This window comes from Protobothrops mucrosquamatus, unplaced genomic scaffold (genome assembly GCF_001527695.2).
Source record: "Protobothrops mucrosquamatus isolate PMUCROS unplaced genomic scaffold, P.Mucros_1.0 scaffold670, whole genome shotgun sequence".
Lineage (NCBI taxonomy): Eukaryota > Metazoa > Chordata > Lepidosauria > Squamata > Viperidae > Protobothrops > Protobothrops mucrosquamatus.
In genome coordinates this window covers 54,825-80,411 of record NW_015386958.1, presented here as the reverse complement: position 1 = coordinate 80,411, position 25,587 = coordinate 54,825, and the positions used below count along the sequence as shown (strand labels likewise).

At 42.0% G+C, this 25,587-nt stretch overlaps 1 protein-coding gene across 1 annotated transcript in view; it reads left to right on the top strand.

Moving 5' to 3' along the window:
- CC2D2A (coiled-coil and C2 domain containing 2A) overlaps positions 1–25,587 on the top strand; it is a 192,217-nt gene that overhangs the window by 158,562 nt on the left and 8,068 nt on the right. Inside the window, exons 22-31 of the mRNA XM_029284512.1 lie at positions 6,178–6,283; positions 7,490–7,599; positions 8,787–8,883; positions 13,565–13,666; positions 13,997–14,173; positions 19,275–19,478; positions 20,016–20,105; positions 20,460–20,573; positions 20,966–21,100; positions 21,924–22,046. Coding sequence (XP_029140345.1) covers positions 6,178–6,283; positions 7,490–7,599; positions 8,787–8,883; positions 13,565–13,666; positions 13,997–14,173; positions 19,275–19,478; positions 20,016–20,105; positions 20,460–20,573; positions 20,966–21,100; positions 21,924–22,046 — 1,258 coding nt within the window. The remainder of the gene's footprint in view (positions 1–6,177; positions 6,284–7,489; positions 7,600–8,786; positions 8,884–13,564; positions 13,667–13,996; positions 14,174–19,274; positions 19,479–20,015; positions 20,106–20,459; positions 20,574–20,965; positions 21,101–21,923; positions 22,047–25,587) is intronic.

Genomic DNA, 25,587 nt, shown 5'->3' with positions numbered 1-25,587 from the left:
CAAACTCAGAGAACCTAGGAAAGATTTCATGGATGAAAATCCTGAAGGGGAAAACAACGCAAGAAGCATGGGAAACTCTGAAAACTATGATCATAAAAGCCCAGTGCAGCACAATACCACTGAAAAACAAGAAATTCAAGAAGAAACCAGCATGGCTACACAAAGCTCTCTCTGAAAAACTGAAAGACAAAAAGGACAAGTACAAAAAATGGAAAGAGGGACACGTAAATAAGGCTGATTATCAGCTGACAGCCAGAACATGCAAAGATAAAGTCAGGAAAGCAAAGGCTCAGAATGAACAAAGACTTGCAACAGAAATCAAGGACAATAAAAAAAAGTTTATTTTAACTTATTAATAACAAGAAAAATGTCAAGGAAACTGTAGGTCCACTAAAGAGAGAAAATGGCAAGGAGGTAACAGGCAATAGGGAGAAAGCAGAGCTGCTTAACTCATTTTTTGCATCAGTCTTCACACAAAAAGAAATTAAAGCCCAACATACTGCAAAAGACCAACTACAAACAAAAATTAAAATAAACAAGAAAATAGTAAGAGAATACTTATCCAACCTTGATGAATATAAATCACCAAGACCCAACAGATTACATCCCAGAGTTCTGAAGGAGCTGACAGATGTTATCTCAGAACCATTGCACCATATCTTTCAAAAATCCTGGAGCACTGGGGCAGTACCTGATGATTGGAAAAGGGCTGATGTGGTTCCCATCTTCAAGAAATGGAAAAAAAACAGACCCAGGAAACTACAGACCAATCAGTCTAACATCAATACCTGGGAAGATCCTGGAAAAGATAATCAAAAAACAGATCTGTGAACAACTAGAAGCAAACAAAGTTATAACTGGTAACCAGCATGGGTTTGTCAAAAATAGATCATGCCAAACCAATCTTATTTCATTATTTGATAAAATGACTAAATTAGTAGACCAGCAAAATGCTGTGGACATAGTATATTTAGAATTCAATAAGGCATTTGACAAAGTAGATCACAACCTGCTGCTTAGTATGCTACAAAAAGGTGGGATAGACAACATCACCAACAGATGGATCTGTAGCTGGTTGACAAACTGTACTCAGCAAGTAGTCCTCAATGGTACTACATCCATATGGAGAGAAGTAAACAGTGGGGTACCACAAGGCTCCGTCTTAGGCCCAGTACTCTTCAATATCTTCATTAATGACTTAGATGAGGGAATAGAAGGGGAACTCATCAAATTTACAGATGACACTAAACTGGCAGGAATAACCTACACCCCAGAAGACAAGCTCAGGATACCAAAAGATCTTGACAAACTTGAACAAAGGGCCCTATCCAACAAAATGAATTTTAATGTGGAAAAAAGCAAAGTTTTACATTTAGGCAGGAAAAATCAAAGGTCCAAGTACAGACCTGGCTCAAAAACAGCAACTGTGAAAGGGACCTTGGAGTCCTAGTGGACGATCACTTGACTATGAGCCAGCAGTATGCAGCAGCAGCCAAAAAAGCTAATACAATCCTGGGTTGTATAAACAGAGGCATAGAATTAAGACCACGCGAAGTATTAGTACCACTTTATAAAACCCTAGTAAGACCACACCTGGAATACTGCAACCAATTTTGATCACCATACTACAGAAAAGGTGTTGGGGACTTCCTGTGGAGACTGCTACGGGGATGGCGGCTTTTTTTAGCCGCCCGCCTGGGGTTGCGTCAAAGCCTGAAGAAACAGCGGACATTAGCTGTTTCTCGGCTTGGAACCTCGTCCTTCGGGCAAAGAGGGAGGGGTGAGCTTGCCCGGATAGAGATTGAGCTCCCTTTCTCCTCCGTTTTTTTTGTCGGGGGATAGAAAGGTGAAAGTTCTCTCGGAGTCTGGGCTTTTTCTCCGCACCCCATGGTGCCTTTGTTCCTTTCTTTTTAGGAGCAAAACCAGACGCAGCTTCCACATCTGCTATTTAAAGAACCTGAGATTGTGAGTAAAATTACAAGCAGACGGAACTGACCAGGAGGATTGGATTTTAGATGTTTTAAGACTTTAACTCAGAAAATATTATAGTATCTTCCTTATTTTGTATAAAACTAAAGTAAGAAGAAAATGGCTGCGGAATTGCCGTTTCTTTGTATTGAATGGCGTTGCTAAGAAAAACTTTCACTCTCCTTCCGGTTACTGAATGGTCTGAGATACATTGTGATTTTTCTAGTTTACTGAAAGTTCAAGTTTTCTCTTTTCTTCTACATAATTTGTATCTCTTGTTTTGTGAGTAAATTATATTCAGAAGAAGTTTTGAAAAAATGTATTGGGAACTTCTGCTTTTTCTAAAGCTGCGATTTTATTTCTAGTTATACAAATTCTACAATAGTCTTAATTCAAGATGCCTTTACTTTCATTCCCTCCGTCAATTATACTTACAGATCTACAGGATGCTTTGATACAAACTAAAATGGAAATTGAGGATTTTTTGGAAAAGATAATAGAGGGATTATATGAAAACATAGCACTTGTTTTTCAAGGTTTTACAGTTCATGCAGATCGTACAGAGGGACAGGCGGATGAATTATCTGAAAATGCTGAAGGGATGGAGGACAGACTCGTAAAAGTAGAAGATGCTGTGGAAATAGTTCAGAATGATATTTTACAAAACAAAGACCTGGATGCCTTGAGAAGAGGATTGAAAGAGCAGGAAAAGCTGAGAGAGGGGGCTGTGATAGATCTGGCTGTGATTCTGGCGTGCGACCCTGAAGAAATTTTGAGAGAAAAAGTTTATAGAGTAAATTTAGGGGTCGCATGTCAGGGAAATATGTCTAGAGATGTTGCTGTCTATTCTTCCAGAAGATCCTATCACCAGCAGAGATTTCAGATACATTATATATTGAATATAATTCAAAAGGCAAAGGATATTTACTTATCGGTTTTGAAGGTGGACTTGTTACCAACAACGCGATTTAAAAGAATGGAAGATATGCATCAGTTTGTTGAATTATCCGGGGATATGCTATCAGATGTAAGAGATATTTAGGAGAAAGAGCAGCAAAAAGGACTCAACTTACAGCATACTCGTCCGTTTCAGAATTGATGGGAGGGGCGAGATTGAAGAGATCCGGGAGGACAGAATTATATGGAATGCTCTGGAAGTTTTACACTTCTAAAACTTCTGACTTGGAATATTAATGGTTTGACTTTGTCACAAAAAAAGAAAGAGAATACTTCATTATTTGAAATAATATAAAAATAAGGTGATAAGTTTGTAAGAAATTTATACTGTTTTAAAGGATTGAAGGTATTTAATTATTGGAGGTTTCTTATAAGGAACTATTTGTTTTGTAAGACTGAAGTAGAGTTCACATAAGGAGAACTTATAAACTAGTTAATATTATTGGATACATGGGATATAATTTGTAAATGGTTGATCTATTATTAATAATGTGATTTAAAAGAATGGAAGAAATGTTTGAGTAATAATTTGTTGACTTGGGGATATGTTATCAGAACTTATCGTAAAAATGAAAGAGAATATTTTATTATTTGAAGAAATTTTAAAGAGTGTATATAAATGTAAGGAGAAAGAGCAGCAAAAAGGACTTAATTTGTAATATACTCGTCCGTTTCAGAGCCAGTGGGAGGAGCGAGATTGAAGAGATCCGGGAGGATAGATTCATAAAGTTTATTTTGTAAGGGTTGGTGGAAGATTTGAATTAAGAAATGATTTTGAAGAAATGGTAAAGATTTCCGCATATTTGAATTGCAGAAATGGCAAAGATTAACTTGGGGAAGATGGATAGATTATATGCTTAGAGTTTATATGTTTATATGCTTATATTTGATTGTTTTTATTTGAGTTAAAGTATGTTTATACTTGATTGCTTTATATTTGGGTAGTAATATTTAGACTTGGGATGATGTGTGTTTAACCCTGTAATCAGTTCTGGGAAGTCTGGGGGGGTGAGAGGGAGGGTAGATTAACGTAGAAATGAGTATTAAATTAGGAGTATTGATGTATGGAGAATTATAGAAGGTGCTCAGTTAACACCCCTAAACCGTGTCCGAAGGGAGGGAGAGGAGAGATAGGAGGGAAGTAGGTAGGTAGTGGAAAAGAGGGCGGATGCGGGGAGGGGGTGCTGCCGAGCTAATGCTCGGTTAGCGCCCCCAAACCGTGCCCGTAGGAAGAGGAGAGGGAAGGAGGGGGGATGTGTAGGGAGGCTGAAGGAGGAGAAAAGGGGGCGGACGTAGGGCAGGAGAAAAGGGGGCGGACGTAGGGGAGGAGAAAAGGGGGCGGACGTAGGGAGGGGGGGTTACCGGGCTGTTTTGCAATATTAATGTTTACATTTATATTTGTAAGTGGGGGGGATATTTCAAAATTAATAAAAAAAATTGGAAAAAAAAAGATGTTGAGACCTTGGAAAAAGTTCAGAGACTAAAACATATGAAGAATGGCTGCAGGACTTGGGTTTGGCTAGTCCATGATAGCAGTATTCTGGTATTTGAGGGGCTGCCACAAAAAAGAGGGCTCCAAACTATTCTCCAAAGCACCAGAGGGCAAGACAAGAAACAATGGTTGGAAATCAATTAAAGAGAGAAGAAACCTGGAATTAAGGAGAAATTTCCTAACAGTGAGGACAATTAACCAGTGGAACAGCTTGCCTTCAGAAATCGTCAGCACTTCATCACTGGAGGTTTTTAAGAAGAGACTGGATAGCCATTTGTCTGAAATGGTATAGGTTCTCCTGCTCGAGCAGGGGGCCGGACTAGAAGACCTCCAAGGTTCCTTCCAGCTTTATTCTACTCTATTACTCCTCCCCCCCCCTCCGATTGCATTGGCAAGCTAAGAACCTGTAATGGCAGCAATATTGTGCACACACTTCAAGCTTGACAGTATTACTAAGTTAACAACTGTAGTGATTCACTTAATAACTGTGGCAAGATAGGTCATAAAATGGGGCAAAACTCACTTAACAAATGTCTTGCTTAGTAACAGAAATTTTGGACTCAATTGTGGTCATCAGTTGAAGACTACCTGTAACAGAAGTAGTGTTAATACTCATGGTTTTCATTTCTCATCTGGACTGCCTCAAGAGCATGGCATCCAGCTTGCACGTCTGAAAGCACATCTCTCCCTTCCCCCACTGTCTTGTACTTTCCACAAAACTAGGGAAGGTCCTTTCCAAGATATTGCCCGGCCCCCATTCCTGCTGCATGCTGAAATCTCTTTTGTGTAACGATTGCCTTGACTGGCTTTTCCTCCTGTATCCTAAGGTCATTTTCACCAACCATCATATGTGAACCTCTCAGGATTTTTCAAAACCTATTTTATATAGAATCAAAAATATTTCATTAGATTTCTGATGATTATTAGATCAGCAGATGCTATAGATTATCATCAATATTTGGGATAATTAGCAGTTGAACACCCCTTTTTACAGACAAAAAAAAAAGCAAATTTTGTGAAATAAGGGGAATGGGAGGCCACAGGAGATAATGTTTTCCAGTTATTGTTCCAACCTGGTAGAATACCTTTTTCTTTTGTTCCAGGACCTACTGAGATAAGATAGAGCAGGGATGTCAAACTGGCGGCCCGTGGGCTGGACGTGTCACGTGCAGGCCACACCTACCCCAGCTCCACAAAGGCAAAAATCACGATATGTCATGATACGTCACGTGACACAATCGAGTTTGACACCCGTGAGATAGAACATCTCTGAAGAGTATTTAGTTTAACAGTTGGTTCTTGCCATCTTTAATTTATTTCACTTGAAATGCTTACATGGCATCGTTATTATTATTTTAATTCCATTATTATTTTTATTTTTCATTATCACTGCTATTACAACTTATCTTTGTATTGTAATAATTTAGTGAGTTATTGGTTTTTTAATTGATTCACATTTACTACATTTTAACTGTTACAGAGATCAGCAGTATAGTATATAAGTAACGAATATCTCTGTACGGGGGAAGTAAACCTATACTGGTTCATAACGAACCAAATTGTTTTGGGGGGTTGGGTGGGTGGAGTGTATATGTGCAAATTGAAAAAATAGCAAAAGCAAGAGGGAAGGGAAATAATTTATTTGTATTATTGCTGTGCAAATATCACCAGCACTTTTGCAAAATTTGTACTTATTTTTTCTTTTATTTTTTTTAATCCTATTGGAAGTTTATTGACATTTTTTATAATTTTTTGTAAAGCAAACTTCAGCAGCCGTGTAAATCATCATGGGCTTCCAATGAGATGTTTGTTGCTTCTGCAACTCCACACAGCCCCAACCACAGTATGGACTGGACATTTAGCCAGGTACCTTACAATGCCATGAACCTGGAGTGGATGAATGGATAAATAGTTGAATAATAGCAATATCCATATTCTTTTTTTATGTATAGGGATCAGCATTCCACTATCCTTGAGCAGTTCATTCTGTGAAATTGATAAATATAGCTGCTAATACTCAAAAATAGATTTAATGCTTCTAGTGGCAGTATATTATTCTTCTATGCTGTAGGTAACCATCAGTATAGAATAAATATTCCTAATTAAATTATTATATTGCCTGCCCAACTCCAGTAGATTCTTTAATATATTTAAATACTATTTACCAATGCATTTAAATAACATTTTCATAAGAATGTATATAACTTTACTGAAAAAATGTTTCTGGTTTTTTTTCTTTCTAGCTTGTTAAATAATATCAGTTTACATATAGTGCTCCATATATTGATCAGAAAGTAATAGATTTGGGTCTCCCCATCTGAGTAATGTGCAAATGAAATACCTGATGTTTCGATTTATTTTAACATCTGCCTAGCACTGAAATCATAACAGTATCTTTGTTGGATCAATCCTGCCACCAAAAACAAGAAAAAGACAATTCTCACTGCCTATATTCGATAAACAAACACACCCATTGACGGACTGTGCTAAACGAAATGTATTTATTCTTACACAGTTTTGATTGTGCACTTTTCATTCTTGGGGAAAATTGTAAATTCTCAATAGTGATGTAGTCTTTTTGGTAAATTTTGAATTGGAAAGCTTTCAAAGACTTTTTCCAGGAGACTTCCCTTTGTAAATAAAGATATTTCCAGTTAGTCTATTCATTGTCTACGTTATTTGATTTGGAGAAAATGTATTTTATAAACTTTGAACACTAAATGGAAATATTTTTTAAAAAATCTTTGGTGTTCCGATAAATTTTATTAATGTTAAGTGTTAGAAGCACAGAATGTTAGAAACAAGTATTGAATAAGTAATCAAACAATAAAATATTATACTATTTTGAAACAGCCAAATTTACATGAAGTACAAAATTTTGACCCTGGAAAATGTTTTCAGAGTATCCTGTATGGCTGTAAAAGTAACCATTTATATATTTATTTTAATATATGTTTACAATACACTGGAAGTATCTAAAGTTTCTATTTTCAGTTGGAAAATGTAGTTTGATGTATCAGAATTTTGCATCTCAGCTAACATATCAAAGCTTTAAGTTCTGTTTAATTGTAGGTTTCAATTCGGCCTTTTGTAGAGGTTTCTTTCCAGCGAACAGTTTGTCGGACGACCACCGCAGAAGGGTCCAACCCAAACTGGAGTGAAGAGCTGGAACTTCCATTTAGGTGTGAATGGATCTCACAAAGTGTGAATGGATCTCCATTGGAGAAGAACTGCATTGGGTGGGAAAAGCCAGGGCATTGGACACAGCTGATTCTTCTTCTTCTTCTTCTTCTTCTTCTTCTTCTTCTTCTTCTTCTTCTTCTTCTTCTTCTTCTTCTTCTTCTTCTTCTTCTTCTTCTTCTTCTTCTTCTTCTTCTTCTTCTTCTTCTTCTTCTTCTTCTTCTTCTTCTTCTTCTTCTTCTTCTTCTTCTTCTTCTTCTTCTTCTTCTTCTTCTTCTTCTTCTTNCTCCATCTTCATCTCCCTCTTTTCCTCCCCCCCTCCCCTCTCCCTTCTCCCCCTTCTCCTCCCCCTCCCTCTCCTTCTCCTTCTTGGGGGAGATTTTGATTTGGTCTTTGTTATTTTAAGCCAAACTTGGAAAGACCTTGCCCCTGTTACCTACCCCTGTTATGTAGCATTTCATTCTGTACCTCACAAAGTGGCAAATGAAAATCTTGTGTGAAAATCTCAATTGCTTTAGATCAGTGGTTCCCAACCTTTTCTATACCCCGCACCCCTAGAACGCTTCTGATATATTCTCGCACCCCTTACAAAATAACAGCAACAACCCCTTCGAAATAACAGCAACAAATTATGCATATACACTATAATTTTGAAAACCCAAGTTTTCACACCCCCTGGAATATCGTCTCACACCCTCAGGGGCTGCAAGCACCCCTGGTTGGGAATCCCTGCTTTAGATGAATTCCCAGTAAGTGTCCAGTAATATAACAAACTGGCTTTGTATTCTTCTGTAAAAGATCACAAAGGAACTGAGTTTGAAAACATGGCTGAAGAGTGGGCAAAGCTTCATCCTGCTACAGATCTTGATTCTACTAACATATCACTTACCCTTTCCAGCTTTTGGCATTTTTTATCATTCCCTTATTGAATGAGATAGCTTCTGTTGGCATCGGAATGAAAGATTGGGATTCTGATTGGGGTGGGAGTCAAACCTCTGAACTCTCCAATACTCTACTAACCCTTTTAATGGAACAGGATAATACATTTTTGTATTGTGATGAAATCATAATAAAAATTGAGCTAGTCTTGGAGAATAGGGAAGAAGGAAAGAGAAAACAAGCCTTTGTCATGCTGATTGCATGGCAAATTATATTTGTACTGTATCTCTGTTTTTAAATATTGTTACAGAGTTTCTAACAATGACTATAGCATCTCCAGTCTGCAGTCAGTGAAGGATGACATTTTCATTAACATCTTTGATGAAGTACTGCATGATATCTTAGAGGTGAGCAAATCATCTGAAAAATTCTCTTGCCCCTGTCTGTTGAGAAATCAAAATGAAAAGTGCTGGAACATGGGATTAGATATACTCACCAAATGGAGCCCCAGGTACAGAATAATCAGATCTAAAAAGCAAAGTGTTCTCTGCAGGATATCCAGGCTGGATATTCTGAAGGTCAGTAGTTTGAACATTCAAGCACTTTCTGTGAGGGGAAGAGGAACGGAAGGATTAAAATAAAGAAGCACTTTAAAGTTTTGCTCTTTAGAGTGCTGGTAACTGTGGGTGCATCACTGGAAACATATTGGAACTATTTTCACCAGTGAACACAGGAATCTTTGTTCTGATTTTATGTATTGAATAGATTTTTGGATAGGACAGAACAGGACAGAATAGCCTTATTTGGCCAAGTGTGATTAGATATACAAGGAATTTATCTCTGCTACAGAAGCTCTAATCTTTGTTATTATTTTATAAATAATTCACATCTAATACTCCTTCCTCCTCCTATTTCCACTATAATAGACATGTCAAACTCAAGGCTGACGGGCGATGGACCCAGATCCGGCTTGTGGGGCCACCCTGGAAATGGCGAGGGACCGGCCCCAGCCACCCAAGCCCAGCCAAGCACCCCCCCTCCAGCATGCCCAGGAGACAGTGGGTGTGCAGGGCCTGGCAGCAGCCACAGCCGCAGCCCTTCAGCTGCCCTTTGGCCAGCACACCCTGGGGTCCCTCAGCCCGTGTAGTGTAGGTGGGTCCAAGTGCTGCGGCAAATGGGTCGGCCCCCCAAGTGGCAGGGGAGGAGACATGCGATCTGGCCTGCTGGACATGGAGGGTGCCTGCCCACCCACCCCATCCCAGCCGCGGTGTGTATAGGCAAGCAAAGATGGATGGGGGATCCGAGCACCACAGTCACCGGACTGGCCCTCCAAGCAGCAGGTGGAGGCAGGGGCATGGGGATTCAGCCTGCCAGTCGTGCTGGGCAACTGCTCATCCCATCCCAGTCGCGGCAGGTGCAGGCAAGCAAAGACGGACAGTGGGCTATGGCGAGGCAGCCCAGCTGGTCACCGTCAGTGCCACACTGCAGCCCCTACCTGCTTGGCCCCGCTGTCCAACTTCATCCTCCAGCTCTGCCGCACACGCAGGATGAGCCTCTCGCCCGCCGCCATACCCCTAACGGTCCTGGCATATGGGAAGGGTGGGGAGTACCCATTTTCCAAGAGGCAGCTAGGACTCCTCTCCCTGCTCTGCCTGAGCCCAGCCCTGGAGCTGCCCCATGTGCGGCCAGGCTCCCCTGGGAAGCGGTGCTGGGCCGTGGGTCTCGGCACCTCAGGAGCTTGAGGGCTGGGCAGGGGGCCTGCCACCCAAGGCCCCGAGCTCCCTGTGCTGCCATCTGCCCCCCCCCCCGGCATAGCCAAAGACCAGATTTGTCTCGGGCAGTGCCACCCCATCCAGAATCAAAGATGACAATGTCCCAGATCCTGGAGCCCTGTATATCCAAAGCCATTCAGTCTTTGGAAGCCTATTTTCCCCCATCCAAGCCCCCACAGCCTCCAAGCACTGCAAGAGGGTAGGTCACCAAGAGTGGAAATAAATAGTCAGGTGTCATTGACATACTGTAGTTACCTCAACCCTTGATAATAGATGATCTCGCCCAGTGGTTTCATATAGATTGAAAAGAAGTGGAGAGAGTACTACAGCACAAAATAGTGGCCAGTGATTGGACCTCTCACTCCCCACCAACACCGATTGGGACCAGCCCCAGAGAAAGGAGCTGAACCAGCGCAAGACTGTGCCATCCAGCCCCAGCTCCTGCAGCTGACCCAAAAGGATGCCATGGTCAATGGTATCAAAAGCCACAGAGAGATCAAGGAGAGCACTACCCCCATCCTGCTCTTGCCAGATATCATCGACAGGCACGACCAATACCATTTTTGTCCCATAACGGACATGAATCCTGACTGAAAGGAGTCCAGATAATCTGTTTCATCCAGGACCTTCTGCAACTGCCAGGCCACCACTTTCCTAAAAATGGAAGGTTGGGAACTGGACAAAAATTGACCAGGCAGGTGGGATTCAGTGATGGTTTTTTTTAAGGAGGAAGTGAACTTAAACGCATCAGAAATGTCTCTTCCTCTAGTGATGTATTAATCACTGCCTGGACCCACCTGCTAGTCACCATGTTGGAGGATTTCACCATCCAGGAAGGACAAGGATCTATCTGACAGGTGATGGTACTGACAGCATCAAGATCCTGTCCACTTCATCAGAGCCAACAGGATCAAACCATTCCCAGATAACAGGGCAAGTAATCTCCACGGGCATCTCACATGGACTAGCTCCATGAATGGGATCCAAATGGGAATGGATCTGAGTGACTTTGTCCATCAGGTGCTGAACATACTCCTCTACCCAGCCCTGCAAAAGATCACTCCAGCCCCCCAACCCAGGAGGGAACGGGCAACCTGAAATAGGGCCGCCAGATGGCATTCTGAGGATGCAATAAGTTCAGTGAAATACTGGTATTTTGCTGCTCTTGCCACATGAGGTAGGCCTTAATAATGGCTCTAAGTCGTGTCCAGTTGGAGCCATCCCTTGTCTTCCTCTACGATGCTCTAAGCATCTCTTGCCCCTTTTCAGAACCCATAATTCCTCTGTGAACCACAGGAAGGGTCGGGAATGTTGAGTTAAGAGAGATGGCACGAACGTGATCCTGTCCAAAGCTGTGGCCACCCTTAGATTCCAGGTCACCATCACTGCTTCAGCAGGACCGTGAAGCAACACCTCTGGAAACCATCAGGGTCCATCAGTCACCTGGGGCAGACCATCTGAATGGGTCCAGTCTCCCTGTGGGGGGGGGGGAAGCATACAAGAGCTTCAGGGATACCAGGGCATGATCTGACCATGACAAGGGAAAGAATCTTAAATCCCCCACCAGGTCACATTGTCATCACTCCAACAAGAAAATCAAATCTGGTGTGTGACACTGGCCCAACTTGGGCCAATAATGATCTGGGATAGGCCCATGATAGCTATGAACTCCTGGGCTGCTTCCGAGGCCGCACCCAGAAATGGCAGATTGAAGTCCCCGAGAACCAAGTCTGGGGAACTCTACCACCAACCCCAAGATGGCTCAGGCAGGGAGGTTGCTGCTCAGCATGGAGACTGGCATACCAGCAACAATCCCATTTGATTCAATGTACCCAACTACAGAAACATGGTCCCACAACCAGAGATTTGTAGAGCAAGGCCCCTGAAAGCCAAAAGAGACTCTCTGATAACCACTGCCCCCTACCTCCCCTGCCCTGGGGTCTTGGCTGCTGCCAAACCTGAAACCCAGCTGGACATGTGTTTCTTCCATTTGCGAATAATCGCAACAACTGTTGTCACCTTCTCACCAAGCTGTTTGGCGGTAGTCTTGTAGCCCATTCCAGCCTTGTGTAGGTCTACAATCTTGTCCCTGACATCCTTGGACAGCTCTTTGGTCTTGGCCATGGTAGAGAGTTTGGAATCTGATTGATTGATTGCTTCTGTGGACAGGTGTTTTTTATACAGGTAATGAGCTGAGATTAGGAGCACTCCCTTTATGAGAGTGCTCCTAATCTCAGCTCATTATCTGTATAACAGACACCTGAGAGCCAGAAATCTTGCTGATTGATAGGGGATCAAATACTTAATTTCACTCATTAAAATGCAAATCAATTTATAACTTTTTTGAAATGCATTTTTCTGGATTTTTTTGTTGTTATTCTGTTTCTCACTGTTAAAATAAACCTACCATTAAAATTATAGATTGATCATTTCTTTATCAGTGGGAAAATGTACAAAATCAGCAGGGATCAAATAATTTTTTCACTCCCTGTATCTTTTAGAGGGAACCCCCCCCCTTCCGGAATCAGCCAGGCAGACCCTTACATATCTTGTAATGAAGAAATTTCCAGGTAGAGCAGCGGTCCCCAACCTTTCCACCTTGGTGGCCAGGCCTGGCACGTGTGTGTGAGTGGCAGGGGCACATACACAGCTCCATTGGTGTGAGCGGTGGATGCATGTGCCCTCCACTCGTGTGAACAGAGCTTTGCATGTGAATGGAGGGCACTTGCGCATGAAGCTCCACTCGTGCTAGTGGCAGGCTTTTGAGTGGAGGGCATTTGTGCTCACGCATGGAGAGTACTCACATGCGAAGTTCCATTTGCGTGAATGGAACGTGCACGAGCAGAAGCATCCTCCGCTCGCGTGAGTGGAACTTCATGCTCCACTCCACATCCTTCCCTATTCTTTAAATTATAACTGGAGTAGAAAGCTGGAGTAAAAAGCTGACCTCTTAAGTGGTGCAATTTAAAAATTAAAAGTAGAAAAATTACTAAAAGAGAGTAAAAATAGAGAGTAAAAAAGAAGAGCCAAGCTTGAAGTTGCTGTTCACCGTTGCCGTCTTGGAGTTTTTTATATGTATTAACTAGATTGGATTATCTTTGAATGCCATTCTGCTATTATGGTGTTACTACTATTATTATTTGTTGGTTTTAATTGTATTTTGGTTACCCAGAGTCACAACTGAGAGATGGACAGCTTTGTAACTTGGCAAATTAAATAAATACATAAAATTCTAGAGAATTCTAGGAGGAGGAATAGGAAGTGCAGCATGTTCTTTTTGCAAATGTTAATCAGGGTTTTGGGGACTTTTTCTTAGGATGATCGTGAAAGAGAAAATGGTGGGGTCCATACCTGTATGGAAAAGCGCTGGCTTGGATTGGTTCGGATACCATTTACAACAATATATTTTCAAGGAAGAGTAAGTGCTGAAGAAAACATTTTTACACACAAACATCCATGTAAATAACTTATTGCAGCATCCTTGACTATTAATGCTTAAGGAGCCCTGGTGGTGCAGTAGTTAAAGTGCAGTATTGCAGACTAACTCTTCCCAGTTCAATCCTGATGGGCTTGAGGTTGATTTAGCCTTCCATCCATCCGAAGTCAGTAAAATGAGGACCCAGATTTTGGGGACAATATGCTGAAGCTGTAGACCTCCCAGAGAGTGTTATAAAGCATTACAAGGCAGTATATAAGTCTAACTGCTATTGTTATTTTTACTCAAGACTGTTTGTTTCTCTTCATCTAGATTGATGGCACATTTAAGATTGATACTCCTCCCATTCTTCTTGGCTATAGCAAAGGGAAAAATATGGAAATTGACAGAAAATATGATTCCATACATCATTTGAGTGATGGTTCCTACATTTCTTTGTACATTACAATTGAACCTCAACTCATTCCTGGAGAATCAGTTCAAGAAAGGGTAAACCTGGACAAGTTTTATTTCTGGGTGTAATTTGGACGTCTAGAAGGGGTTTGTTTGCCATTTTCATAAAATCCACAACTAGCAAATAAATGGGACTCCAGTTGAACAGATGTGCACCTATAAATCTCTTGGAGTGCAATTTATCCTGGCATGCACAACATACCTCTACAATTATTGTAAGATTTTACCATTCAAAATGAGCCATAATGTTCCTGCAGCCTACAAAGTCCTACAACTTCTAAGGTAGTCCTACAACTTCTCTATTGTTCCCAAATTCGCTCCCTACAAAACTCAATATTATCAAAACCAAACAAAATAAGTTTATTAGAGCCATGTTGATAGTTCCAAATAGTATCAAAAATGCCATTTTACAAATAGAAATATAGTTTAGATGGATGCCAGAGCATGATTTCGTCTCACCTTCTGACTAAAGTTAATTCTATTCTTTGTAGGTTTGACCCCATCACTATTTAGAGATCACTTTAAATCATCATAGCTTAAAAAAGCCCTAGATAAAATTGAGTTGCTTGCCTGGTGTATAGAAGGTCTGTGCACATTAGACTTTGATAATGTTAGAACTGCCCTTAAACAACAAATCTAGGATTTAGATCTCCAAACAAGCCTATGTAATGTGTCACACCCCAGTATTTATCATTTGCTTCTAAAAGGATCCTTTCTAACCACATACTTATCCATTCCAATTTAAAAATTTTGTAAGGTCTTCACATTGATTAGGTTGGATACTATTCCACAGCAGTCCTTAGATGTTTTAAGGCAGAGGTTTCCAACCTTTCCTGGCTCGCGGACTGGAGGGAAGGAGAGCAACTTCAAAATTGGTGCACGCATGCGTGCACACGGGACCATGCACACTGGCATGGTACTAGTGGGCCCATTCGGCATGCAACATGCGCTGGTGCCATGTGCATGCACGAACGGCCGCACACCCCCACGGTGGCTAGTGGCGCCATTCACGCATGCCCAAACGGGCTTCGCAATCCACCCAGGCTAGCGGCATGTGCAAATGGGCCGCGGACACCCGCTCCGCACTAGCAGCCCTGTTCACGCGCATGCGCAAATGGGGCCGTGGGCACTAGCGCAAGTGGGGAATGCATGCCCCTGCATGCGTGCAACAGCCAGCCATTTCTGCGGCCCACTGGCCAAGAGGCCGTAGCCCATAGGTTGGGGACCCCTGTCTTAAGGTAACCTTAAAATGCACCTTCAGTTATTTCCAAGTGGTCATGGTCCAATAGAAACCCTAGACTAGATGCTGTTATACTCTTCTCTATATAAGGACTCTAGGCAGACCCTTATATATCCTGTGACTGGAGTGTAAAGTGGAGTGGAGCATGAAGCTCCACTCACGCGAGCGGAGGATGCTTCTGCTCGTGCACGCTCCATTCATGCAAATGGAACTTCGCATGTGAGTACTCTCCGTGTGTGAGCACAAATGCCCTCCACTCAAACGCCTGCCAGTAGCACGAGTGGAGCTTCATGTGCAAGTGCCCTCCATTCACATGCAAAGCTCTGTTCACACGAGTGGAGGGCATACGCATCCACCGCTCACACCAATGGAGCTGTGTATATGCCCCTGTCACTCATACACACACGTGCCAGGCCTGGCCACCAAGGTGGAAAGGTTGGGGACCGCTGCTCTACCTGGACCTTGAACTTATGAAAATATTGCTTCACTCTCCCAAATGTCCAACTTTATCCTCATCTTTCCAGCTGCATCTTCAGTTATTTCTAAGTGATGATGGTTCAATAGAAACTTTAGGTTAGGGGTGTCAAACTTAATTTCATTGAGGGCCACATCAGCATTGCGGTTGTCCTCGGGGGGGCGGAGGGGCGGCCTACTGTGTGGGCGTAGATGGAGTGGTGTGGCCTACTGGGTGGGCGTGGCCAGCTCTACATCATTCGCATCAAGGGTGCCGGTGAGGGCCTGGGCAGGAGTGGGACAGATCTGAGGGTCTCTGGCAGAAGGGTGGGACCAGGGCAGAGCCCATCAAGTCAGATATGTGAAGTAGGCGAGGGCCATTTGCTGGTCACTTCCAGGCAATGGTGCATTTCTTCATTCCTCATAAAGGGTGACACCTCCCCAGCATGCACCCAGGGGGTGGGGCCGATGCACAGGGGCGGTTCCTCGCTGTTTCCAGACGGCCTTGTGGAGCTAAGACTGAATGCATTTCAGCATAGTTGGCCACCACAAAATTGTACATTGGCTCCCGGCCGGCCTGGGCCAGGGCCAAGGCAGCGGGGACCGTTCCCTCACTGTTTCCAGGATGGCTTCATGGGCCACATGAAACCACTTCGCGGGCCGCATCCGGCCCCTGGGCCTTGTGTTTGACATGTCTGCTCTAGGTCATATGCTGTTATACTGTTCTCTATATAAGGGTCCTAGGCAGACCATTACATATCTTGTCATGAAGAAATTTCCAGGTAGAGCAGCGGTCCCCAACCTTTCCACCTTGGTGGCCAGGCCTGGCACATGTGAGTGTGTGTGAGTGGCAGAGGCACATACACAGCTCCATTGATGCGAGCGGTGGATGCGTGTGCCCTCCACTCGTGTGAACGGAGCTTTGCATGTGAATAGAGGGCACTTGCGCATGAAGCTCCACTCGTCCTAGTGGCAGGCTTTTGAGTGGAGGGCATTTGTGCTCACGCATGGAGAGTACTCACATGCAAAGTTCCATTTGTGTGAATGGAACGTGCACGAGCAGAAGCATCCTCCGCTCGTGTGAGTGGAACTTCATGCTCCACTCCACTTTACACTCCAGTCACGTGTAAAGCTCCATTTGCATGAGTGGAGGGCACGTGCGCCCACCACTTGCACCAATGTGAGGCACTCACATATACACACACCCTGTACCAGGCCACCAAGGTGGAAAGGTTGGAGACTGCTGCTCTACCTGGAAATTTCTTCATGACAAGATATGTAAGGGTCTGCCTAGGACCCTTACATAGAGAACAGTATAACAGCATATGACCTAGAGCCATGTTGGCGAACCTATGGCACGGGTGCCACAGGTGGCACGCAGAGCCCTTTCTGTGGGCACACGCGCCGTCGCCCCAGTCCTAGGCCTTCAGCTGGGTTTTATAAAACCTTTTTGCTTTAGGCCTCCACCGCCGTGTGCAAAAAAAAGAAGGTTCAATCAATCAATCAATTTCAACTTCTCGTGGAAAACAAAAGAACTCGCAAAGTTGAAATTGATTGATTGAACTTTTTAGTTCTACACAGTCTGCCATTACCACCGAAGCCACACCCACCCAATGGGCCACGCCCACCTGGCACCCGATGATACATAAGTGGGTTTTGGGTTGCAGCTTGGGCACTCGGTCTCTAAAAGGTTCGCCATCACTGACCTAGAGTTTCTATTGAACCGTCATCACTTAGAAATAACTGAAGATGCAGTTGGAAAGATGAGGATAAAGTTGGACATTTGGGAGAGTGAAGCAATATTTTCATAAGTTCAAGGTCCACACTGCTGATGGTCCCAAAACAAGGCCTGTTTTGGGATGGGCATTCAATATATTTCTCCAGAGAACAAAGTTTCTCCCTTCTTGTCATATCTTCATAAATTTAGGAAAAAACAAGTCAAAGTAACAGTTTTGAATTGCATATCTATCTTTCTATATCTATGTACCTATATTTATTTCTATAACATTCGCAATTGGAAACAAAAGTACCTGTTGGAATTCTTGTGCTATTAACTTTAACCCTCTTCCTTAACCCATTCTTTTAATCAGAAAATACATGTTCAGGTCCAATTACTGTTATGGACTTCTATTGATGATTTGATTTCAGAATTTTGAAGGATTTCTTTGAAACAAAGATTACATAACTACTTTTGAGAGTGAGTTCGGTCATCTAGTTTCAGCAGAGATGGACAGATTTTCTTTTCCATGATGACGTCTTGCTAGAAAGCTCACTGCTTTTCCTAATAATCACAGTTCCTTCCTACTTTTGTAAAAACAATAATTAAATAGTCAAACATTGCCCTTGTTATTTTAGCAGCTTATTTTTTATATTCTTTCACATGATTCTGCACTGTTGTATTTCATTGTTCATATCTCCCCCCCCCTTTTTTTTTTTTTTTTTTGCTGGCCTTCCTGAATCTGTGTAGGTGAATGAAATGTTGAAGAAGGTAAATGATGTTTAAATGTATTTTTTTTAAAAAAAAATTACAGGGCTTGGTTAGAACTATTTATGTTTGCCATGCATTTGTTTCCTTGTACATTTAAAAATATTGTTTATATAGAACAAAATAAGTGTCTGGTTGTTTTGACATTAGTAATGTAGACCATCATACGTGTTACAAGATGTAGGAATCATCAAAAAACTCCCAAGACACACTGTGCTACTAAGGTGGTATGTTTGGTGCTGAGACAGAGTAGGGAATTAGGATTATTTAATATACTATACAGATAAAATATACTGATAGTTACACAGTCTTTACTATTACTGTTACAACTATTGCTGTGACAACTATTATTATATTACTGCACTATTTTCAGAACTTACAGAGAAGAGGAAAAGGGAAGAGGAAAATGAATCAAAAAGAGAAATAGGAAATTGAAGAGATGCAAACAAGTGAAAGAGTGAAATAAGAGAGAAATATATTGTGAACTAGATATATAGAAGTCAAACTTGTATGTTTATTTGGCATTGAATTATAGTTGAAAATGTGTGTTTCAGTGCCCCATGTTTTATTAACTTGATAAAAATGTCTCAATTAAGACAAGCTTCCTGGCATTTGCATAGGACTGTTGTACAATTCCAGAAAAAGATGCAGTTAAGAGTCATGGACAGGTACTAACTCTGCCTGCTAGTGAGATCCTTTTTGGAATAAAATTAAAATCACACAAAACACTATGAAAGAGCGATTGAATCAGATTTAAAATATTGGCTGAAGTTTCATTGAATCAAAGTATTCCTTTGAATATCCTCCTGTGCCCCTCTTCCATCCATAACAAGAATCGTTTTTATCCAAAGCATTAATCATGAAAGGAGTGGTCTGTGGCTATGATCATATTAGATATTTAGGTCTGATGCATTAGTTGCAACATTTAATAAAAAAAACCTGGATTTTTTTTCTTCAAGCTTGACACTCAAGAAGATGAGAAGCTTCTTCAAGCAGCTGAAAGATACAAAGCTGAATGTGCCCTGAAATTTCCAGATCGCCAGTGCCTGACCACTGTAATTGACATCAGTGGAAAAACACTCTTTGTTACGAGATTCATCAGAGCCCTCAACCCCCCAGAAGAGCTCCTACGAGTTCATCCAGACAGTCCACAACAAACCTCTGTGTGTATTTTTATTCTCTGGGAAACTTACATCTGTAATATGCAAAGCAAGATTTAATTCTTTGCTTCAATAAAGGAGAATATTTGTAGCTCAGGGTTGAAAAGAGGGGTCTTTTGTGCTTTCTGAGCTTGTTCATTTTCTTGCAAACATTTCATTACTTAACTAAGCAATATCATCAGTGCTAGTGTTACCTAGTTTGGGTAATGAAACATCTACAAGAAAACAACCAAGCTTAGAGAGCACCAAGGACCCCTCAGTTCTTTGTTTTCCTAACATTAAATCTCAATGGGCCTGCTTCATGGCATCCTGAGAAGTGAACCAGTCAGCCCAAAAACACTGTCCTGACTTGGTGCAGCCAAACTGAATTATTTTGGACCAATCTGGAAGAAAGCCTGATCTAGCCTACAACAAGCCCAGGAGAATCCAAGAGAGACCCACAATTTCTGAAGAGAGAATAAAGTCTTGTTTTTATAATAACAATAGCAGCTTCAGCTTCAGGCTAATAAGAGGATTTTTCTTTTGCTTTTTTGTTCATAGGAATTAGTTGCCCGATATGTAGCCCTGATTCCATTCTTACCCGATACAGTATCATTTGTTGGAATTTGTGATCTATGGAATACCTCTGATGTAAGTTAAAAGCTTCAAATGTCTAGAACTATGTATCATCAAAGGAAGTTCTTTTGTAATTATTTATGCCAAAACAATGGAGTGTGTATGTGTGTGTGGAATAATTAAAAGTTGCTCTGGGTTGTGATATTTGTTGGCATTAATGTTGGATTACATACACCAACTTTGGGGAGAGTGGAAAAACTGAATTGCTGCATAATATGACCTTTTAGGATCCCTGAAGGCTGAAGTAGTAGCAGTTTATAGCTGCCTTTTCATAATTCTATCTCCTTAAGTGGAATTTAAATTAAGCCAAAATATTCAGTGATACAAAATAATCCTTAACAGCATCATTTGTTTGCTCACACTTGTTAGCAGTTCCTTGATCTTTTGGCTGGAGATGAAGAAGAACATGCTGTGCTGTTGTGTAATTATTTTCTTGCTCTTGGCAAAAAGGCCTGGCTTCTAATTGGGAATGCTGTTCCGGAGGTAAGGCATTTGTGCTTTGCATTTCAATAAAACTTCCTTGCATGAGAAAACATGCTACCTCGTCAGTCATGGTCCATATTGATTTTAGAAACAAAGAAAAATCCTGGTTCTGAAGTTATCCCATGTACAGTGAGCAGGTTGTCCCAGAGTTTCCAAAAGAAAATTTTCCTTCTATGCTGCTGAACTGGATTACTGGATTTCTGTTATGTTCTTCCATTGGCTCATTAGAGTGCTTTAGTTTCCACTGAAATGACTGGACTTTTCACCTGAAAGTCTGTCTTCTCTTCTCCACTTTAGCTAATTCAGAATTTGTGTCTTAAGCACTGATAGGCAAATAGTAGAAGAGGAAAGGTAAAATTGAAAATTGTAAATAACTTTATTTTTCCCACCAGGGACCAACAGCTTATGTGTTAACTTGGGAACAAAACCAATATGTGATTTGGAATCCAAGCCGTGGACATTTTTATGGACAATATGATGCTTTCTGTCCATTGAAAAGGGTCAGCTGTTTGATTTCTGCAGACAATGTAAGTGAACCATCCTCTAGCTGCCCTGCTAGCACAGCTTAGCAGTTCCTGTCAGCTACATAGGCTCACTAACAGATGGTTTGCCTGCACATAGGTTTCTTTTTATCCTGCACCAAGAGATGTGCTCTGTAGCTGAGGACACATGAAATTTAATCCACATGTAAAAGATGTTCTCTGGAATTGCTTGGCTGATGTTGCCAAGCAGGTTTTTGACAAATATCTTGTGCATCCAGTGCATGCTGAGCTTGTCAGCCTGGCTCCAGCTGACATAAGATTTATTTATAGTCATATGAAAGAGAAGGTGCCTTCTTTCTCTCACCCCAGAAGGCTGGTGACAATTCTCTTCCAAGTGAACCAATTCAAAGCTGAAGCAAGGGCTGTGGTTGCTTTCTGTTCAACTGAGCAGCTGGGCAAAATGAGGGCAAGTGGTATCATGACTTGTGCAAATCAACAGGCACAAGCAAATTTCATTTTTTTTTCATCGTTTTCTGGAGATATGATGTACTCTACCAGACCCTTTTATGGTGGCAATGCAGTGTGTGGTAATATGTTTAGGCTTGGATCTGGGGAGCTTCCAAATGTCTCTGTTGATTTCAGTTGAGTTTTTTCCCCCTTATTGGCCACATCCTGCCACTTGTGTCAGAGGTTCAAATTAAAGTCAGAAAGAGCAAGATAATGTTTAAACAGATCCTCCATATCACCCGTATCTGGGTGAAGGTAAAAGAAGCCTCCATAGCTTTGTGGATTCACTCCAGTCCAATTAGTCCTGAATTACTACTTCATAACAGAGATAATACTTAAAGAAGTTTTTTTCCCCTCTTAGGTTTGGTTTAATATTCAACTGTATGATTCCCCACTAAGAATAAACTTTGATGTCAACAAACCCAAATTTTGGAAACCTTTCTTTTCTAGAAGTTTACCATTCCCTGGTCTCTCCAGTGTTCAGGTAAAGGAACTTTTATTCTGAAGTTATTAGAACTATTGAGAGAGATACTCTGCCATTTTCTTGGGAGTTCAGATTAAGGTAGCTTATTAGGAGAAGAGCCTTTAATTTTATCCCCTTAATAGCAATCCTACAAGGTGGGTTGGGATGAGAGCTCCTTCAACCCTGCACAGTCCTGTCTTTCTATATTACAGCATGGACATAACGATAGTCCTTGTTTACTGACTGGTTGTTCAGTGACTGTTCTAAAATGCAGCTAATCCTAAGGTTGTGGCCGTTGCAGCATCTTCACTATCATATGATCAGCATTTGGCCATTTGGCAACCAGTGTGCATTTATGTTGGTTGAAGTACCCTGTCATCACCATTTGTGACCTTTCCTGACAACTTTCCACAAGCAAAGTCAATAGCAAAGCTAGCAGGAGGTTGCAGATCACAATCACATGACATTCCATTTAATGGCCATGGGTGACTTGCTCAATGACCGTACTGGAATTGATAAGCTAGGCATCATATGACATTCCACTTTATGATCATGTCACTTAGCAACAGAGTTTCTGGTCCCAATTGTGGTCCATAAGCAAGGTCTACCTATATCTGAAATTGCTGAAAGGGGATAATATAAATAAATGATTTTAGTAGTTTAGTAAATAGTATTTGCTTTGCTGATTATTTGTGTTGTTTGTAATGCTATCTGCAAGGATGGAATGTCAGTTTAGCTGCAGAGTTCTTATTACATCAAGTGGTTTACTAGTAGTAGTTCTATTAAGCTACCATAGTACTAGCTATACTAGACTAGGCTCTGCAGTTTTCTTGGCAACATTTTTGGAAGTAGTAAGCCGCCTTCTTCCTAGGGTTGAGAGTGGTTTTTTAACTACTAGACCAAACTGGTTCTGATTCTCTTTAATTCATTTCTACCCCCACTGACTTCAAGGCAAAAGAAAAAGAGTAATAGAATAACAGAGTTGGAAACGACCTGCTCAACTCCCTGCTCAAGCAGGAGATCCTATACCATTTCACACAAATGACTCTTCAGTCTCTGTTTAAAAGCCTCCAGTGATGGAGCAACCACAACCTCTGAAGGCAAGCCATTCCACTGGTTACCGTATTTTTCGCTCTATAAGACGCACTTTTCCCCCCCCAAAAGGTGGGGGAAAATGTCTGTGCGTCTTATGGAGCGAATGCTGCCTGGAGCTGAAGCCTGAGTGCAGGGGAGGAGAGCATATACTGGCAGAGAAGCCTTACGTCACTAGGTGGCGCTCTAACACAACACCATTGAGTATTGCTAGAAAGGAAGTCGCGGAGAGGAGAAGGGCTGAGGAGCTTCCTCTTCCTTCTCACCCATAGGAGGATGGAGGAGTGTTCTTCCCAGGCTCGAAACAGCAAATGGAAGGTGAGTGGAAGGCAGGTTGGGGGAGAAGCCTGGAGGAAGCGAAGGGACAAGGCTGGAATATGTCGGCTGCTGCAGCATATTCTNGTATGGCCAGTCAAGAGAAAAGGATTAGGGTTGACATGATAGCAATATTCCAGTATTTGAGGGGCTGCCACAAAGAGGAGGGGATCAATTTATTTTCCAAAGCCCCAGAAGGCGAGACAAGAAACAATGGGTGGAAACTAATCAAGGAGATATGTGCGTCTTATGGTCAGGTGCGTCTTATAGAGCGAAAAATGCGGTAATTATTCTCACTGTCAGGAAATTTCTTCTTAGTTCTAGGTTGTTTCTCTCCTTGGTTAGTTTCCACTTTTGCTTCTTGTTTTGCCTTCTGGTGCTTTGGAAAACAGGTTGATCCATCTTCTTTGTGGCAGCCCCTCAAATATTGGAACATTCCTTCTTTTCACTAGACTAGATATACCCAATTCCTGCAACCACTCTTCATGTTCTGTCCCAGCCTACGCGAGTACTTGTTCAACTGCTTTACTCACGAGGAGGAACCCCTCTTCATGGAACCAGGTAGGACCTGCAAGAAAAAGAACCCCCTTTTATTTTTTACACACCTAACTCAGTGTCCAAGACTTCGGAAGCAAGCAACACAATCAACAAAAACATGAAGCCGCAGCGTGAACGGTTGCCTTCTACAACCAGCACCTCCCACACCTCCCCCTTTTATAGTCCAGCCAGGGCGTGGCTTCTTAATGACTTTTCTTTTGCCTCTGGAGCTGCCCCACTGCCTTCCTCTGTCTTGCTCGCCTCTCCTCTCTGCACATCTGGGATTGGCCCCAGCTGTTCTTCATTGTCGCCCAACTCAAGCTCCCAAAACTGCTGTGTCTCTGCCCGAATGTGAATAGAGGGGCCGGGTTCCTTGTCTGACTCTGAGTCTTGGTGCTCCTCAGAGCCTTTCTCAGACTCCAATGTCACTCCAGGCCCCTCCTCCTCATCTGAGTCCTCAGACTGGGCTGCCGGATCCACTGGCTAGTGAGGAATCACAACACTTCATATGTTTTAGCCTCCAGCCTCTTAATCATCTTTATTGCTCTTCTTGGCACTCTTTCCAGAGTCTCAACATCTTTTTTATGTTGTGGTAACCAAAACTGGAAGCATATCCCAAGTGTGGTCTTTCCAAGGCCTTATAAAATGGTATTAACACTTCACATGATCTTGATTCTATCCCTCTGTTAATGCAGCCTAGGATTACATTGATTTTTGGGCAGCTGCAGCACATTGCTGGCTCATATTTAAGATATATTTAATATTAGTTGATTTATGTAAATATGTAACTATGTATTAGATATTATTTAATTTATTAAATATTTATGTAACTATGTATTAAATATTTAAGACATATTTAAGAAAAATCAACTCCAGGTCTTGTCAGGTACTGAAAAGATTCTCATGTCAAATCCTGGCTGAAAAGCCCAACGAAGTAAAACACTGGAGACATAACAATCTCTAATGTAAACTTTAATCATCAGGAATAACATACCAGCAGATAGAAAGAAAGCTAGCTCTGGCAATATGGCGGGAAACAGATAACTAAAAGAGTAAAACTTTCTCTCCCTCTCTGACAGTTCTGGTCACATTGACCTATTAATCTTCCAGTAGCTGTTATGAGAAGAAACCTTCAGCTTTCCAAACATTCTTTCCACAGCTTTGGCTCTCACACTGATAGGGAACACCTGTGTATTCCAAGCTCGCCCCCCCTTCCCCCTCGCAACTGTAGACAAGCAAGAAGCAATATGGCAATCCTAATAAAATAGATCTTTGTAGCTTGACAGCCTGGTCCCCTGAAGAGGAGGGGGAATCTGGAAAACAAAAAGGAATGCAAGTTACTGCTCATTAACCTTTCCCTTGCACTGGTCCTGGCTTCCAGGGGTACTTAGTGTGGAATCGCTTTATCAAACGATCCACTTTTACGTGATGAGCTTTTACCCATCTAGCTTCTGACAATGGATAACACTTCCATTGGATCAAGTGCTGTGATGTCCCTCTGAGGGTTCTGGAATTGAGGATTCGTTTGACCTCATAATGCATTTCCCCCTCCACCATTATTGGGGCTGGGGCTGCCTTCCCTACTGGTCTCATTGTAGATCCCCAATATGGCTTCAGT